The following is an 18,270-nucleotide window of genomic DNA, read 5'->3' on the forward strand; positions in this document are numbered from 1 at the left end:
GGGGTTGAAAACTTATAGTCTCATAGCCAATCCTTACTATTTACTTTGAGAGAAAAGATTTGAGAGGATGGTTTTCAGCTGACATTCATTCTAAAGCCAAGAAAAAAAAAAAAAAGCCAGGTTCAGAACTAAGTCTTTTATTTAGGAGAGATGACAGAGGTTCTGCTTAGTCAACAAAATGATGGACTGGGTTATTAGGTCGATCTTGCTCTTTACTGACATAAATTGGTATAGTTATGCTCTAACTGTATTTTGAGAGAAAAGTTTTATTTTAACAGGAAGGGTGATATGTAGGAGGAGCTAAGGTGGGAGGAGGAGAAGGAGAGGAGGAGCTAGGTGATGAGAGAGAAAGATAGAAGAAGGCCAGACATGGAGGCAGATGTTCCCATGTCTCTGCCAGTCAAAGATAGTTGATATATCTAGGTTGGGTATTGGGTTACACTTCTGATTGATATTGAGCATTACCAAACTTATAAAGCCTTTGGTTAACATTAAAAAATTGTATAAAAGCAAAAAGGAGAAGGGGTATGGGATAGGGGTTTTCTAGGGAGGGGAAATGGGGAAAGGGGATGGCATCTGAAATGTAAATAAAATATCCAATAAAAAATAAATTAAAAAAACAAAACAAACAAACAAACCATGGTTGAACGTGGTGGTTGAGCATGCCAGCTGAGTATGCTGGGAACCCAAGCACTGGGGAGAGTGTGCAGTGTGGGAGACAGACAGATCCAAGGAACTCACTGACTAGCTAGCTGGGCTGAAATGGTAAGTTTCAGGCCCAGTGTGAGACACTGTCTCAAGGCAAGCGTGACAGATGCAGACATCAGCACCCTGCTCTGGCCTCTACATGCACAGACATGTGAACCCTCACATGCATGCATACTCGGCTCATGACACAACTTACACATAAAGGTAGACCAAGGGAAGAACTGGCAGAGAAGCTGGAGCTGACGGTATATGCCTCTAGTTCCAGCTACTTGGGAAGATGGGGCAGAAGTAGTCACTTGAATCATAATTTTCGAGACCAGTCTGAGCAACAGAGTAAGACCCATCTCATAAAATAAAGGGTGTACCCCAGTTGAGAAGAGTGCTTGCCTCATGTGCAAAGAACGACCTGGTTTTCATGCCCTGTATGGCATAAAGTGGCTGTACCGAAGTCCCCTGGCACTTGGGAGGGAAAGGACTGGACATTGGAACATCGAGGTATTCTTACCTACACAATCAGCTTGAGGCTGCCTGTGATACTCAAGACACTGTGCGCTCGTGCACAGTGCACACACACACACACAGCCCAAAGTGAAAGTATACACCTTTGATCCCAGGACCTGGGAATCGGAGGCTGGTGGATCTCAAAATTCAAGGCCAGCTCTACACAGTAAGACCCTGTCCCAACAAACAAACAACAAAACTTCAAATCTCACAACTGCCTGTTAACTCCAGCTCCAGGAGACCCAATGTTCTTTTCTGGCCTTCTCAGGCAGCCACACTCATATATATACACCCACACAGAAACATACAGACATAGAATTAAAAATAAATCTCAAAAGCTGGGCAGTAGTGGTACAAGCCTTTAATCCCAGGACTTTGGAAGCAGAGACAGGTGGATCTCTGTGAGTTCCAGGCCAACCTCATCTACAGAGCGAATTCCAGGATACCCAGGGCTACACAGAGAAACCCCGTCTCCAGAAAGCAATCATCAATCAATCTCAAAACAACAAACAAACAAACAAAAAACCAAACAGGCTGTGGCTAAGGCAATCGTAGGTTTTCTCAGGGAATCGCTACTGTTCTGACTGGAGACGATGCCCATCAGATTCCCTTCCAAACACTTTTCTTCATGCCACAGATTGGCACTGTCAACTTTGGTCAGTCACAGGGACACATTTTTGCAGTGGGTGTCAATTACTGCAGAGAGTCACACCTGGTCAGCCTGCTGGGAATAGCTGACTACTGAAAGCTGGGCCCTAAAAAAGACACTGATGTCACCCCCTCCAATGCTCAAGGAATGTGGTGAACAATGGTGGTGGAAAGGAAAGAAGGAGCTGGGGGGAGGGGCTGTGAATGCCTGCTTCTGAGCAGGAGAGAGACCGCGCACTCTGGGGCTCTAGAGCTCTCAGCAGCTGTGACTGTCTATATATACACAGCCTGCAGAAGACTGGCCATTTTCACACACAGAGTTACATAAATACCTGTACACAAAACCAAAACTAATGCTGCAAGTTGTTATCACCACCCCTGCAGCTTGTCAGAGAGAGGAATGGGAAAGGATTGGTCTTCCTCTGGCTCAGCTGACACGACACTGAAATTCTTTTTAATCTTTAGAGGAAGAAGGATGACTGTGGGTGCTGGGACCCACACCCAGGTCCTATGCACGAATAGCAAGGCTTCTAACCACTGACCCATCTATCCAGCCCCCAAATATGGAAATTATTTAGTATCTGTTTTTATTTTACTTATATGTATACACTGAAGCCAGAAGGGACAACAGATCCCCTGGAGCTAGAATTACAGGCAGCTGTGAGCTGTCATGTGGGTGCTGGGAACCAAACCCAGGGCCTCTAATTTTTTCATTTATTCTTTTTTTTAAAAGATGTATTCATTTTATGTATTCGAGTACACTGTAGCTGTCCTCAGACACATAACAGATCCCATTACCAATGGTTGTGAGCCAACACGTGGTTGCTGGGAATTGAACTCAGGACCTCTGGAAGAGCAGTCAGTGCTCTGAACTGCTGAGCCATCTCTCCAGCCCTCATTCTTTTTTATTCTGTGTACATAGGTGTTTTGCTGTGACACATATGTCTGTGAACCATTTGCAAACCTGGTGCCTGTAGAGACCAGAAAAGGGCATCAGATCCCCTGGAAATAGAGTCACAGATGGTTGTGAACAGCCATGTGGGTGCTGAGAATTGAACCTGGGTCCTCTGGAAGGGCAGTCAGTACTCCTAACCACCGAGCCATCTCTCCAGCCCCTCTTCTGAGATTCTTGATAACACATACTTTAGTTTGGGAAGGCTTTGGTGTGAAGGTTAAAGCTGTAGCTGAGTTCAAATCTTTCCTTGGCCACTGACCAACTACACCGTGACTATGCAAAGCACATACTCAGTCTGGGTCTACCACATATGTCTAGTAATGTCCATCCTGTGGGGATGGTGCAAGGGTGCAGAAATTCAATGGCATCAGCCCAATCTAGAAGAGAGGTGCTGGGTGACTGGCTGAAATTACTCTTCACATGAACTACATCAGGAACAGAAATCCAGACTCCATTATGGCAGTGAGCCCAGAGATCTCATTGTGTAAGCGTCTCTGTCTCAGCCAGCACCTCCCCCTCCAGGTACTAGGGATTGTGGGCCTTGAGCTTACCAGCCAAGTGCTCTACCACTGAGTTACATGCCAGGCCCCTTTCACTGTGAGACAAGATCTCCCTAAATTACCCAAGTTGGCCTGGAATGGAAGACCTTTCAGCCATAGCCTGTGTCAGGAGCCTATATGCCAACAATCCTGGTACCCAGGAGGCCGAGGCAGGAAATTCACCACAAATTTGAATCCCAGTTAGCCTACATAGTGAGTTTTTAGACCAGCTATTTAAAAAAAAAATCTGCCTTAAAAGATAAAAACAAACAAAAACCTACAAGAGCCCAGTTGATAAAGTGCTTGTCACATAGGTCTGAGGACCTGTGCTTGAACCCCAAGAACACACATAAAACAAACAACCGATACTCCAAGTATGCTTTTAATCCCAGCAGAGGAGAGACGTGACCTCTGGGGCTCACTGGCCAGCCAGTCTAGACTAATTGGTGAGTTTCAGGTTCAGGGAGAGACTCGGACTGAAAAAAAGAAAAAATAACCAGGTAGCTAGCACCTGGGGTACAACACTCAAGGCTGGCCTCTGACCTACACACACACCCAGAGAAGTCAAAGGAGGTAAAAAGAAAGAAACTATAATATAAAGAGGAAAACTATCACCAAATATTTCAATTTGAAGTCTTCCCCCAAAATTCATGCTTCCCACTCCTATAACCAGACCCTCAGAAAGTGTGGTGCAAAATAAGAGGAGACATCAAACAGAATGGACTAAAATGGGGAAAACATGTTGATATGACATACAATTTTAAAAATAAATTTATCTTATAAAAAATAACAACAAAACTTGTTGGCAACAAGGCAAGATACTGTAACACTTAAGTTCCAAATGAACTAAGGTAAACCAACCCCTGGATGTCTGTAAACAGCAACCGCAGAAGAAAATTAGGAAAAATAGTTAAGAGGAAATGAGGAGGAGGAAAAGGAAGAGGGGAGGAGGGGACTGAGAAGAGAGAGGAGAGCAAGAAGAAGCAATTTAAAAAAAACAATACTGTCTTATCCTGAGCTCCAAATGGCATTGTACAGATCATCAGTTTTGTGGTCCACAAAGCAGATGCTGAGTCCTGCACGCAAACCGAGGTGCCGGACAAACTCCCAGAGCAGGCAGAAGTGTGAACACATCCACAAGCCTGTGAGTGCTGATCCCTTCCCATTACTAAAGGGAGAAATACAGTCTGGAGAGGGCCAGGCATGTCAGCACCTAACCCCAGGCTGAGAACTAGATGCAAGCCACTCCAGAAGGCTCAGAACCAAAGCTTCCAAACAAGAAAGAAGCCTCGCACTTCTATTCCACAACATCTCCACAGGAGAACACAGAAAGCCCTATGGCACAGCCCACTTGTGTGTGGTGTCTGTAACCTCAGCAAATGCTGAAGCCATGGGTGAGAAAGTGAGGAGCTCCAAGCCTAGCCAGTGAGTCCAGGCTCAGTGAGAGACCCCGTCAAAATAAGGTGGACAGGGATGGAAGTGGACAATCATTGGCCTCTGGACCTCACATTTGCGTCAACACATACCTACACACACCAAGCAAATCTCCATCTAATCACTTATGGTAAATACGTATTTTTCCCTTACATTATTTATATGGAGGACATGCCCTGTACAGAGGTCAAAGGATAATTTACAGGACTCTCTGCTCCCCACACTCGTGAGTCACGGGTAGAAAACTCAGGTCATCAGGATCGACAAGTGCCTTTCCCCCCTGAACCATCTCACCGGACCTCTAGATGTGAGTTTCTTAAAATTAGGCGCTTCTCTATTAGCTAACCCTCAAATATCCTATTCCCAGGGTGTGTCACAAACCAGGGAGCCCACTTCTCTTCCGGATGGGGACCTCTCAAGAAATCACGCCTTAACCTTGCCCATTAGAGCCAGCACACAGGCCAAGTCAATTAAGGCTTCAAACAAGAAGTTAATGGAGGCCAGGTGGCATGCCCACAGCCTTTCAAGTTTATTGAGCAAAGCTAACGGTTTCTGTAAGGCGTTTACAACGTACTAATGGCAGATTCATTAAATCCCTCACTCAGAGTGCAGCACTCAGGGGGAAAAAAAAAGTCCAGTTCAATGCTCTCTATTTTTGTAAAAGAGGTGAAAGGATATCTCCGAAGCCACCCATTAAATCTCGTCGTGCTGGGAGCCCCGTCAGGACGTAGAACTTGAAACAAATGCATGGTTCGGTATTGACATCATTGCATAAAAGCAGCCTGAAGTACGCAGCCTGAAGTGTGTGGCTGTGGGTATCTATGTAACCACACCCTCTGGTGGCTTCCCGGGCACGTTCGGGACGAACAGCGTCACCGCGTTGGGGTGGTCCACCAAGTGGAGGTCCCGGTGCCCCTGGCATCCAGGACCTGGGGACCCGGGTTCTCAGGACCGATCTCACCAGCCTTGCCCTACCCTGCCCGGCCTCATCCGACCGGGTTCTGCCCTCCCCTGCCCCGCCCAGCAGCCCTTGGCTCTTCTCTGCGCCCTCCCCTAGGCACCCAGCATCTCCGCTGCCCCGCGGGCGCGGGCCCCAGACTCACCATGGCCGCGAGCGCGCCCACAGCCTGAAGTCACAAGGCGCCGGCGACGCCCGTTGTCCTGGTGACGCCAGCCCGGCGCCCCGCCCCGGCCTCAAGGTGGGCTCGGAGACGGCCATTGGCTCGCGTCTGCCACGTGATCCGTAGGCGCGCCCTTCGGCCCGCCCACCTCTCCTTGGCCCACGCAGCTCTGATGAAGGGGCTGGCTGCCCTGGGGCTCACACCTGGTCCTCTCCCATCACCACAGCATCACCTTGACGCCCTTGCAACCGACAGGTGTCCCAGATATGCACTGGCCAGAGCAAGATACCTTTGTGGAGTCTCTCTACTAAAAAACCACCCCGACGCTGGTGAGATGGTGTACTCATATACATAAAATTAATAACTCTTTAAGAAACAAACAGCAAAATCCTAAATTGGTGTAGCCGGGGATGTGATTTTTAGTTGGTAGCCCACTTGCCTAGGGTGAATGAGGCTCTGGGTTCTATCCTCAACGCCACATAAACCTAGCATGGTTGTGCACACATATAACCTCTGCATGGGGAGGTGAAACCTGGAGGGCCAGAAAGGTCATCCTCAACTACCTAGCTAGTTTGAGGTCAGCTTGAGCTATATAAGACCCTGACTTGAAAAAAACAAAAAAAATAAATAAAATAAATAAATAAAATAAAAACAAAACAAACAAAACCAAACACCAATCACCCAAAATGGTACTTAATTGTTGACGCCATTCTAAATGACCAATAAATATGATCACAGAAAGTACCAGCACCTGAAATGGTCATGGCTGGTGTTCTAATCTATTTGCTTGCATGCTTCCAATCAAATATGTACAGACGCATGCACTTATTCTATAAGCTACTTCCTTCGATTAAAAATGATTATCCTTAAACTGGTTCGAAGTGGCAAAGGTGGAATCCTAAGTGCTTGGAAGACTGAGGCAGGAGGATCAAATCAAGACTGACCAATATAGAGAGACACCCCCCCCCCCGTCTCAAACACATAAACACATTTATATGTGTAGTCTTTGTAGATCTTTTAACGACGTAGCTTAATAAATATAGCTTCTAATTTAGTAGACCAGACAGCAATTTGTTGGGTTTAATTGTTGAATAAAATTTGGATATTCTCTGATCCATCAACCTGATAGAGAAGAAACGTTTAGTATGGGATTGAGGCTCAGGTGGTAGAGCACCTGCCTAGCATGCAGAGAACCTGGGTTTGATCTACAGTGCTGCAGAAACCTTGTATGATGGTGTCTTAGTTAGGGTTTTACTGCTGTGAACAGACACCATGACCAAGGCAACTCTTATAAAGGCAAACATTTACTGGGGCTGGCTTACAGTTTCAGAGGTTCAGTCCATTATTATCAGGGGCAGGAAGCATGGCATGGTGCAGGCAGGAGCCGAGAGTTCTACATCTTGATCCAAAGGACAAGCCTCAGGATCTGGATCAAAGGCATGTTGTCTTCCTGCCTCAAGCTTTGGATCACAGAGTATGTAGGATCTCTCCATTTTTGGACTGGGGTTCATTCCAGGTATAGTCAGGTTGACAACCTGTTGCGGCCTGAGCTGCCCCACACTTGGAGGCCAGAAATGTTGAGAACTGCACTATGCCACGTTTGGGGACCAAAATGTCTCGGACTGTTCTGTCAGTGTTGGAACCCACACTGCCAAAAGCCTTGGGGGCTAAACTGTTAGAGCTTGCACTGCCCCAAGCTGCTCCAGTCCACGGGTCAGGGTTCAGCAAGAGAGAGAGTGAGGACTAACATGAGGAATGGAGACCAGACAGACTGTGATTCAATCCCATTTATTCTTCAGTCTCTCTTCCTAGTCCAAGTCCCAAGTCTTGAGTTCCTAGTCTCTAGTTCCTAGTCCCTAGTGCCTCCAAGTTCCAAGTTACTTCTTCCAAGTGCTAAGTGCCTAATGTCTAATTCCAAATTCTTCCTCCAAGTGCCAAGTGCCTAATACCTAATAATCCTTCTTCCAAGTTCTGTAGTCCAAGTGTCTTGTTCCTCAATGCCTAATTCCTACTCCAAGTTGTACTCCAAGTTGTACTCTCTAACCTAATTCCTACTTCCAAGTTGTACTGTCCTAATGCCTAATTCCTACTTCCAAGTTGTACTGAACTCTTCTGTCTGCCTCTTGCCTTTTATATGTCTCACTTCTAAGCCACGCCTCTAAGTCACACCTTTAAGTCATGCCCTTAGGTCTTGTCTCTAAATTTGATCTCTAAATCATGCCCTTAAGTCACACACCTTTAAGTCTCACACACCCAAGGGAAAATCCTGGGTATCTAAAGCAAGATGGTATCAGAGTGTGCTCAGCTGTTGTAGGCTATTGTAATCAAATCTCTTATCAGGGTATATGGCTCAAGATGGCTGCAAGCCGCCTTCTGTCGGCTCCCCACAACAACCAAGAACAGCCATCACAGATACTCATGAACAATAGGCTGGAGGGTCAGAGGTACAAGGTCATCCTCCTTGCCACACAGGAAGTCTGAAGCCAGTGTGGACTCCATGAGATCCCATTTGAAATCTAACTAACTAGAAACAAAAATCAACAATCGCCCTGACATCTTCCCTGGGGTGCCTGATAGATGCCACTGGCTTTACATTCCCAAGGTTCTTGCTCCCCAATATTTCCAACCCTAGCAAACACTCCTAGGGTTTCCTGGTTGTTCAGGACGAATTGTTCTTGACGTTCTCCTTTTTAACCCCCTTTGACCTCATTTTCCATCAATAAACCTTCACAAGTCTGTCTTTAAGAACATGAGGACACGGTGGTGCATGCCCTTAATCCCAGCATTTGGGAGACAGAGATGGGAAGATCTCTGTGAGCTCAAGGCCAGCCTGGTCTACATAGTGAAATCCAGGACAGTCAGGGATACATAGAGAAACAGTCTTGCAAATATAAAACAAAAAACATGTCATCAAGGGCTGGGGAGATGGCTTGAGCGGTCAAATACTTGTTGCACAGGCATGAAGACATGAGCTTGGTCCCTAGGACAGGCATTTAAGAGAGACAAAGGTCAGTCGTGGTGGTCTGTGATTGTAATCCCGGTGCTGTGAAATCTGAGACAAGAGATCCCTGGGGGTCTCTGGAGCTCGCTGCCTACTTGGTGAGACACAGTGTGAGACCTCATCTCAGAAAACAAGGTGAATGGTGCCCGAGGATCACCAAGGGTTTCCTCTTGCCTTCACATGCATGTGCACACATGTGTGTGCAAATATACACATGTGGACCCCATACCCACACGCGCGCACACACACACACACACTATTCATACAACTGCAGATATAGACATAGTGTATGTATATATCTTGAAATCTATTTTCTCATCTTAGTCTCTCACCAACACCGTCATCTCCTGCTTAAATTTGTCTCTTCATGCTATGGTTTGAACATCTGTGTCCAAAACTCGTGTTTAGACTGAGTGCAGGGACGGTGGCCGAGAGGGGCTTCTTTTGCAATGGAAAACAGTTAACACAGAGACCCATGAATTAGTCTAAGTGGTGAGAACAAGAGACTTCTGCTCATCCCTAAACAGGGTCTCCGTGTCACTCCTTCCAAGGACCAGGGGATACTAGGAAGGAAGAGTAGAGAGATTGCAAGAACCAGAGGACGGGGAGAAGGGCGGTGAAGCAGTGTCTTCTGCACATGGCCATTGTCATCTCGGACACACAGCAGCTGTGGCTACCTGCACAGAGATGGGAAAGTAGGAGGGGCTAGTTGGGAGGAAAAGGGGGATAAGAGAGTAGTGTGAGGTAACTATAACCACAACACAATATGTGTGTATGTGTGTGCACATGCGTGTGGATGTGTGTGCATGTATGTGAGTATGTGTGAAATTCCCAGAAATTTAAAATTTTAAAAATAAAAAGAAAGGTTAATGGGCCCTGCCCTAGTGGCCTGGATTAATGCTTTTATAAAAGGGCCTGAGATAATGACCTCAATGACCTTGTATTCTCTATCATGTGAGGATACAGTGTTTGTCCTTTTTGGAGAATGAAGGAACAAAATGCCATCTTGGAATCAGGGAGCAGGCCTCACTGGACACCGAACCTGCCTGGGCTTCAGTCTGGACCTTCCCAGCCTCTGGAACCATAAGAAACGGGTTTCTACTTCTTATAAATGACCCAGTCTGTGGTATTTACGTCACAGCAGCAAGGACAAACTAGCACACTGTGCCCACCTGGCCTCCCTCTGGTCGGTTACACAATGGTAGGGTTTCTGTTGCTTCTCTGGCATTTAGGACATCCATGCAAACTCATCCAACGGTCTCGGGACAGTCTCTGGACCTCTCGCTGTGATGGAATACCCCAACAAAAGCACCTTAAGGAAGGAGGGGCTATATTGGCTGACAGTTTGAGGGTACCATTCATCATGACAGGGAAGATGTGGGTCCCCACATTGTCACATAGCATCCACTATCTGGAAGCAGTGAGGTGTCTGGTGCTCAGTTTGCTCTCAGTCAGGGACCTCAGTTTATGAACGGTCATTTGAATTTAGGATGACTCTTTCCATCTCAAGTAACCTAATCCAGGAACCCCCTCACAGACATGCCCAGAGGTTTGTCTCCTACGTGATTCTAGATCTTGTCAGGAGGGGATCAGTATTAGCCATCACAATCAATAAACGCTTACATGCAGGGTTGGGGGACCTCACACATTCCACTGATGGCGACTGCTGTTTCCAGGCGCTGTACCAGAGACTTCAGAGCTGCTTGTGATAAAGTAAAGGCTGTCCACCTGACTGAGCTGCAAATGTCTGTCATCGTGGGACAGGTAAATGCAGCAGCAAGGCTTGACCGCCCGCCTCCATTTGGCATCGTCTCTATTCTGTGTCTGCCCTCTTACAGCTTGGACCGCAGGAACAGCATGTCTGATAGACAACCATCTTGTAATCCTGATGCACAAAGGCCCCACCGGAGCAGGTAGTCACCTGACCTCTGGTTTAAACACTCTTTAACCATGGATGGCTTTGCCTCTTTTGCTAGAGAATCTTGTACAAGATCTTTGCAGCCTGCCGAGGACGACGGTGATGATGTCACCATTACCTTTTCTGTTTGGTCTGCTGGGGTGAGAGTATGAAACTGAGTTGTTAGGACCTCCCAGAGTCAGGCCTCTGTCACAGGACTCCAGTGACACCCTACACTAGCTCATGTTATTTCCTAAGGACTCCTAAACCTGCTAAACTCTCGTAACCAGCCTCTGCTTCCTCCCCTACCTTATACAGTGTCTAGCTGTGTAGCCTAGGCTGGACTTGAACTCATGGTGATTCTTCCTACTCGGTCCCCCCCCCCCCCCCACTCTACCCAGCTTACTGCTTACATCTTAACACGTGCAGATGAAGGGCCTATGGCCTTTGTGAATATTCATCCTGGCCTATCATGATCTGAGGGGATACTTTCATGTGCCTAAAACACTGTGGACTTGGGGACTGGAGAGATGGCTCAGCAGTTAAGAGAACTGGCTGCTCTTCCAGAGGTCCTGAGTTCAATTCCCAGCACCCACATAGTGGCTCACAACCATCTGTATTGGGACCTGATGCCATCTTCTGGTGTGTCTGAAGACAGTGAGAGTATATATATATACTCTCTTATATATATATATAATTTTAAAAAAACAAACAAACGTGGATTTCAGTCAAATACCTACTACTTACTAAAGCTACGTGAGCCCAGGCCACTCACTAGGCTCTTCCAACGTTATAAACTTACTATTACTGATATGTGAAAAGGTTGTTTTATAAAACTTCTATTACAGATGATCAATTTCTTTTATATTCTTTATCAATTTTTGCGGCTTATTAAAGTTATTATGTGCCCTCCAAATATGCTAGGGTGTATTCTCACGGAGGGTTGAGACCGTGCAGAATATCAGATTCTATGTTTAGTGTTTTTTAACATTGATTTACTTATTGGGGGTGTGTCAGTGCCACAGTGCATGTGCGTGTGAAGGTCAGAGGACAACCTGTGTCAATCAGTTCTCCCCTGTCCCCCAAGCACGCCCCTTGGTGAGGTAGGCTCGCTCTCTCTCCTTTCTGCTGCTCTGTAAATCTCAGGCTTACTAGCTGTCTTAGTCAGTGTTCTATTGCTGTGAAGAGCAGTGACCATGACTATGGCAACTCTTTGTTCCTTTGTTTGTTTGTTTGTTTGTTTGTTTGTTTTTGTGATACAGGGTTCTTCTCTGGCTGTCCTGGAACTCTATAGACCAGGCTGGCCTTGAGCACAGAGATCCACCTGCCTCTGCTTCCCGAGGGCTGGGATTAAAGGTGTGTGTCACCATCATCTGGCTGACCTCAGCAACTCATATTAGAGAAAACATTTAACTGGAGCTAGCTTATAGTTTCAGAAGTTTAGCCCAGTATCTCATGGCAGGGAGCATGGTGGCACGCAGGCAGACATGGTGCTGGAGGAGGAACTGAGAGTTCTACATTCGGATTGGCAGGCAGCAGGAAGAGAGAGGCATTGGGGCTGGCTTGAGTTTTTGAAACTTCAAAGCCAACCCCTATTGACACACTTCCTCCAACAAGGCCACGCCTACTCCAACAAGGCCACACCCCCTAATCCTTCTCAAGTAGTGCCACTCCCTCATGACTAAGCATTCAAATATATGAGCCTATGGGGGCCATTCTTATTCAAACCACCACAGTAAGCCAAATGATTCTGTGCAATCTGTCTTTGACTTCCGTCTTGCCATGGGAGTGCTGGGATTGCAAACACAAGCCCCTGCATCTGTCCTTGTGTGGCTTCTAGGGATCAGCCCCATGTCACCAGACTTGAACAGCAAGTGTAGAGCTACCTTGCCACCCCTGGGGAAATTATTTTTTAATCAATATCACTCCTTTTTCAGAATATACATGGTATCATGGCTTTTAGCAACTGTTGGACTAGGCATAGGTAGAGGCTTCCCCAAACTTTCTGTTAGTGTTGTTTTGGGGATAAATTGGTGATCTCTTTGGGTTTTTTGGACCAAGATCTTGCTGCTTGGCACAGTCTGGCTTAGAATTCATGGTGCTTCTGCCTCAGTTGAGATTATAGGCATGTTTCAACAAGCCTGGTTCAAACTGTATATTAGTTAATTAAGTGCCAGATTTCTTTTTAAAAAATATTGTATCTTATACAGATGAGTGTTTTCCCTGCATGTTTGCATGCCACATGTATGCCATGGGCCACGTGTGTGCTGGGTAACTGCTGAGGCCAGAAGATGGCATCACACCCTCTGGATCTGGAATTACAGATGGTTCTGAGCCACAGTGTAGGTGCTGGAAGTCAAACCCAGGTCCCCTGAAAGAGCATCCAGTGCTCTTATCCAATGAGCCGTGTCTCCAGCTCCATAGTCTGGTTTCTGGATACCCTGCAGGCAGATGCAGCCACCTTCCTCTCCTGCAGCGTCCCTCTCATCTTCAGGTCGGTGAAGAAAGCATCAGCCAAGTTCTTCAAAGCCATGGCATCGTGGTTAGGTTAGCAAGACATGGACACTGGAGGACACTGGAGACATAGCGGTCTAGGGAGATCTGGCAGTTGATGGCAGCATCTGGTCCTGGTGGTAGCTTGACACACCTTCCAGGGGAATGCTGTGGCTGCATTGGGCAAGTCGTGGTGTGCAAAGAGGTAGCAGACAGAGAGGCTGGCTGGGGTCAATCTCCAGGCTCCATTCAAACACCACTGGAGCAGGAAAGGGGGTGCTTCTTGGAGGGGAATAGCTATTTCTTCTTAATTTTATTATCAATTCTCTCTCTCTCTCTCTCTCTCTCTCTCTCTCTCTCTCTGTTAAAATGAAGCTTATGTAGGTATGCATGACACAGTACTTATGTAGCGTTCAGAGGACAATTTTTGTGGAGTTAGTCCTTTCCTTCTACCAGTTCATGGGCTTTAGAGATCGAACTAAGCTTGCACTGACTCAAAGTTCACCACCTTAGCTACTGAACAACAAAAGCTCTTCTAAATAATCCACAACATATCTGGCAAAATACAAATCAAGCTAAAGCTTACTTTTGCTTGCTTTCCAAATGCCCTGGTAGGCTCATATGTTTGAATATTTGTTCCCCAGTTGGTAGAACTGTTTGGGAAGGATTAGGGGGTGTGGCCTTGTTGGAAGAGATGTGTCACTGGGGGTGGGCCTTGAGGTTTAAAAAGACCATGCTATCTCCAGTTAGCTCTCTCTGCCTTGCATGCGGGTCAGGATGTAAGCTCCTAGCTACGGCTCCAGTGCTATGCCTGCCTGCCTGCCTGCCTGCCTGCCTGCCTGCTGCTGTGCTCCCCACTATGATAGTCAGGAACTCTAACTTCTGGAACCGCAAGCACCTAATAAACTCTTCTATAGGTTGCCATGGTCATGGTGTCTTATAGCAGCAATAGAAAAGTAACTAAGACACGCACATTTTAAAAGTATCTCAAACTGGTTACCTATTATGTTTTTCTTCGCATCATTTTAAGCTATAGGCTCTGCATTTCATAAGGATTGTGTCTTATTTTTTGCTTAGAGAACTCGTGAATATACATGAAGTCAACCACATTCTTCTCAAGATCCCTTCAAAGAATAACTTTGTACATACACAAAAAAGCAAGATGTCAGGAGGTTGGAACTGGAGACACGGCTCAGTGGTTAAGAGTACTTACTGCTCTTGCAGAAGTCCCAGGTTCAGCTCCCAGAGCCACATCAGGTAGCTCACAACTTTAAACTCTAGTTCCAGGCTACCCAACACTCTCTGGCCTCCAAGGGCTACTACATGTATGTGGTACTTGTAAACTCATGCAGAGGCATGCATGTAGGGGCAGACACAAACACACAGATACACACACACACAGACAGATGGAGGTGAGAGGATCAGGAGTTCAAGGCCTCTTATGACTACATATTGAATTCAAGGACACTCTGAGCTGTAGAGTCAAACCCAGTCTCAAAACAAACAAGAGTGAAGCACTGAGTTCACATCTAACACTTGGGAAACTAAAGGAAGAGAATTGCTCTAAGTCTGAGGCCAGCCTGGGCTGCAAAGTGAGACTGCCTCAAAGAAAATAAATGTGGGGGCCATCGAGAGGGCTAGCCAGATAAAGGTGCTTGCTGACAAGCCTGGTGACATCAGTGCATCTCTCCTTGGATGACCTCTGAGCTTTGGTGAGCTCCTCTGTTACACTTCACAGCCCTTTTTCCTAACTTCCAGAACAGACTATGTATACTCAACCCCAAAATAACTTCCCTGCCACACACACCTCTGGGTTGGGTGAGGGGGTGGGGTTGGGGAGCAGGCTTGAGACGCTCCCTTCGCATTAGCTGTCCTTCCCGGGCTTTCACATAACCAGTCCAGCCATCACCGCAGAGGCAACACAAGAGTCTATGTCCGCAGCACAAGCGCCGAGCACAGTTTGTGTGGGCTGCTCTGAACCGCCCACCATTAGCTTGGATAGGAAGTAGCCTAGCGAATGGCTGATGGTTACCTAGCTGGTGGCTGGCACTTACTTGGTGGGTTCCTGATTTGTCCACATCAAGAAGGTCCCAAGGAGGAGGCAGGGAGCAACCCCACTAGGAGATAGCCTGAAGACAGGGCTGGGGGTTACTTAACGGATACGGGGCTTAGTGGAAGCTGGGGCACTGTAGTGAGAAACCTCAGAACCTCAGCACAGCAGTCCGACAGTGTGATGGGAGAATCCTGAAATCTGTGGCCGGGTAGCCTGGTTTATGCAAAGGAGAACAGTAAGAAACGCTGCCTCGAAGCAGGTGGAAGGCAAGGACACCTGATGTCGTTCTCCGACCTCCACGTGTACACCATGGCACACACACGTGGGCACTCACACGAATACACACACATGAACATATACACAGAAGCACACATTATATACACATTATATACACATTATATACACATAAATGAGTACAAAGACGGGGTCTCAAGTAGTACAGGCTGTCCTTGAACTCACAGGAGTAGCTGAGGATGGCCTTGAACTTCTGATGTTCCCATAATAGGTTTGTGCAGTACTGGGGAGCAAAGTCAGGGCTTCATGCATGCTAAGTGAACACCTGTCAACCAAACTAAGCCCCAAGCCCCCAAAGCTGTCTTTCTTTCTTTCTTTTTTTTTTTTTTTTTAAGATTTTATTTATTATAAGAGTACACTAGTTGTCTTCAGACACACCAGAAGAGGGCATCAGATCCCATTATAGATGGGAAAAATCTGTGTAGACATGTTCTTTTTTTTTTTTTAAATGATGTTCATTATTTTATTTATTTTATTTAATGTGCACTCATGTTTTGTCTGCGTGTATATCTGTGTGAGGGTGTCAAATCCCCTGGACCTGGAATTACAGAAAGTTGTGAGCCTCCATGTGGTTGCTGGGAATTGAACCTGGGTCCTCTGGAAGAGCAGCCAGTGTTCTTAACAGTTGAGCCGTCTCTCTAGGCCTGTCCCTGACACGTTCCTAGCTGGTATCGTCTTGGTGGTTTATTATTCTCTATCCAAGATATCCTCTCTGTTCTGAACATCTCACCATAAGTACCGGTAATTTATTCTTTTTTTTTTTTTTTTTTTTAGATATTTTATTTACACTTCAGATGGCATCCCCTATCCCCATTCCTCCCCCACCCCCCTTAGGAAACCCCTATCCCATGCCCCCTTTTCCTTTTTGCATTTATACATTTTTTTTTAAAATAATGTTAATCATAGGATTTATAAGTTTGGAATTGTTCAATCAGAGGTGTAACCCACTGACCAACCTAGATATAACAACTATCTTTGACTGGTGGAGATACATGAATATCTGCCTCCCTGTCTCCCCCCTCTTTCTCTCTTTCATCACCTAGCTTCTCCTCTCCTTCTTCTTCCGGTAATTTATTCTTGATTACTGCTTTGCCAGCTATCACCTGGTAGTGTGAGACCAGTCCACGGTCCTCCTCTCTGTTTTCAAATATCCTGTGCTGTGTCCTTCGGAAGGCTAGTCTTAAATGACTGGCAGATGAACAGATCAATCAACAGACAGAGTTGTTTCACAAACATTCGTAGTCTCCTTTCTGAATAGATGAGTCTAATATGTCAACAGAGAAACACATGCCATATTGTCTTTAATATGAGATGTCTTAGCTTTGAATACAAAAATTTAATGTGTTCACAGTTATTATAAATGGCATTATGTTTCTCCCTTTTTCTTTACTATTTATGACACTTTCTATAGCATGGCTCCAGCAGTTTTAAAAAACCTAGGTATAACTCTGTAGTTTTTAAAGATTTTATATTTTTTAAGGATTTATTCATTTTTGTTTTATGTGTATGGGTGTTTTTCCTGGGTGTACATCGGTGTGCCACATGCATGGATGGTGTCCACGGGAGCCAGGAGAGAGTGCTGGATCCCCTGGAACTAGAATTGCAGGCGTTCCAGCCAATGTGTAGGTTGCTGGGAATTGAGTCCTCTGGGAGAGCAGTCAGTGCTCACCACCACTGAGCCATCTCTCCAGCCCCAAGACTTTATTTGCTAATTATGTGTATGTGTGTGTTGGGGGTATGTGTACCCGACAGCAGTGCCCACCAATGCCAGAAGAGGACACTGGATCTCTGGGAGCTGGAGTTCCAGGTTGTATGATGACTTATAAGGGGGCTGAGAACCATACTTGGGTTCTCTGCAAGAGCAGGATGTCCCACTCTTAACCCAAGAACGCTTTCTCCATCTCAGTGTTTGTCACACTTGGCTTTGTGTATTTTATTTGTTTGTTTGTTTTTCAAGACAGGGTTTCTCTGTGTAGCCCTGGCTGTCCTGGAACTCACTCTGCAGACCAGGCTGGCCTCGAACTCAGAAATCCACCTGCCTCTGCCTCCCTCCCAAGTGCTGGGATTAAAGGCGTGCGCCACCACCGCTCTTTGCGTCTTTTAAATCTGTGAGACTGTATCTTTCAGCAACTGAAGAAAATTCTCAGTGCTAAACCTTCACTCCATTCTCATTCTCCCTCACTCACATTTCTTTAGTTTTTTTCCAATCATCTGCCTTGAACATTTAAATTCAAATATATAAATTTACCTCATCTTTATTTTTTCCTCTGCCATAGGGTCTTGGGTAGTCCTGGCTGGCCTTGGACTCCCTAAGTACCAGAAGATGACCTTAAAGTCTGATCTTTCTTCATCCACCTCCAGAGTTTTCAGCTTACAGGCAAGAGGCATTAATGACCAATTTGGTGTCTTAAAAATTTCACATACCAACTCATAATGATACAGGCTTTTGGTGTTGCATTTTTCACAGGATAAATGAATTCATCTTAACTTGCACAATTAAGAATTTGGACAAGTCAGCATTATCAAGCTTTATCAAGGCAAAGACATTTGGGGAATAGAGCAGACCTTTGGGGGACAGACTGCATCATTTTACCAGACAGCTTCTAACATTTAGATTTTTTTTTTT

General features: G+C 46.0%; 1 protein-coding gene across 1 annotated transcript in view; it reads right to left on the reverse strand.

Moving 5' to 3' along the window:
- Positions 1-5,981, reverse strand: part of Fbxl2 (F-box and leucine rich repeat protein 2) — a 54,314-nt gene extending 48,333 nt beyond the window's left edge. The window contains exon 1 of the mRNA XM_034483618.2: positions 5,889-5,981. Coding sequence (XP_034339509.1) covers positions 5,889-5,891 — 3 coding nt within the window. The 5' untranslated portion in view covers positions 5,892-5,981. The remainder of the gene's footprint in view (positions 1-5,888) is intronic.
- Positions 5,982-18,270: the final 12,289 nt, after the last annotated feature.

The sequence above is a fragment of the Arvicanthis niloticus genome, chromosome 21 (assembly GCF_011762505.2).
Source record: "Arvicanthis niloticus isolate mArvNil1 chromosome 21, mArvNil1.pat.X, whole genome shotgun sequence".
Classification (NCBI taxonomy): Eukaryota; Metazoa; Chordata; class Mammalia; order Rodentia; family Muridae; genus Arvicanthis; species Arvicanthis niloticus.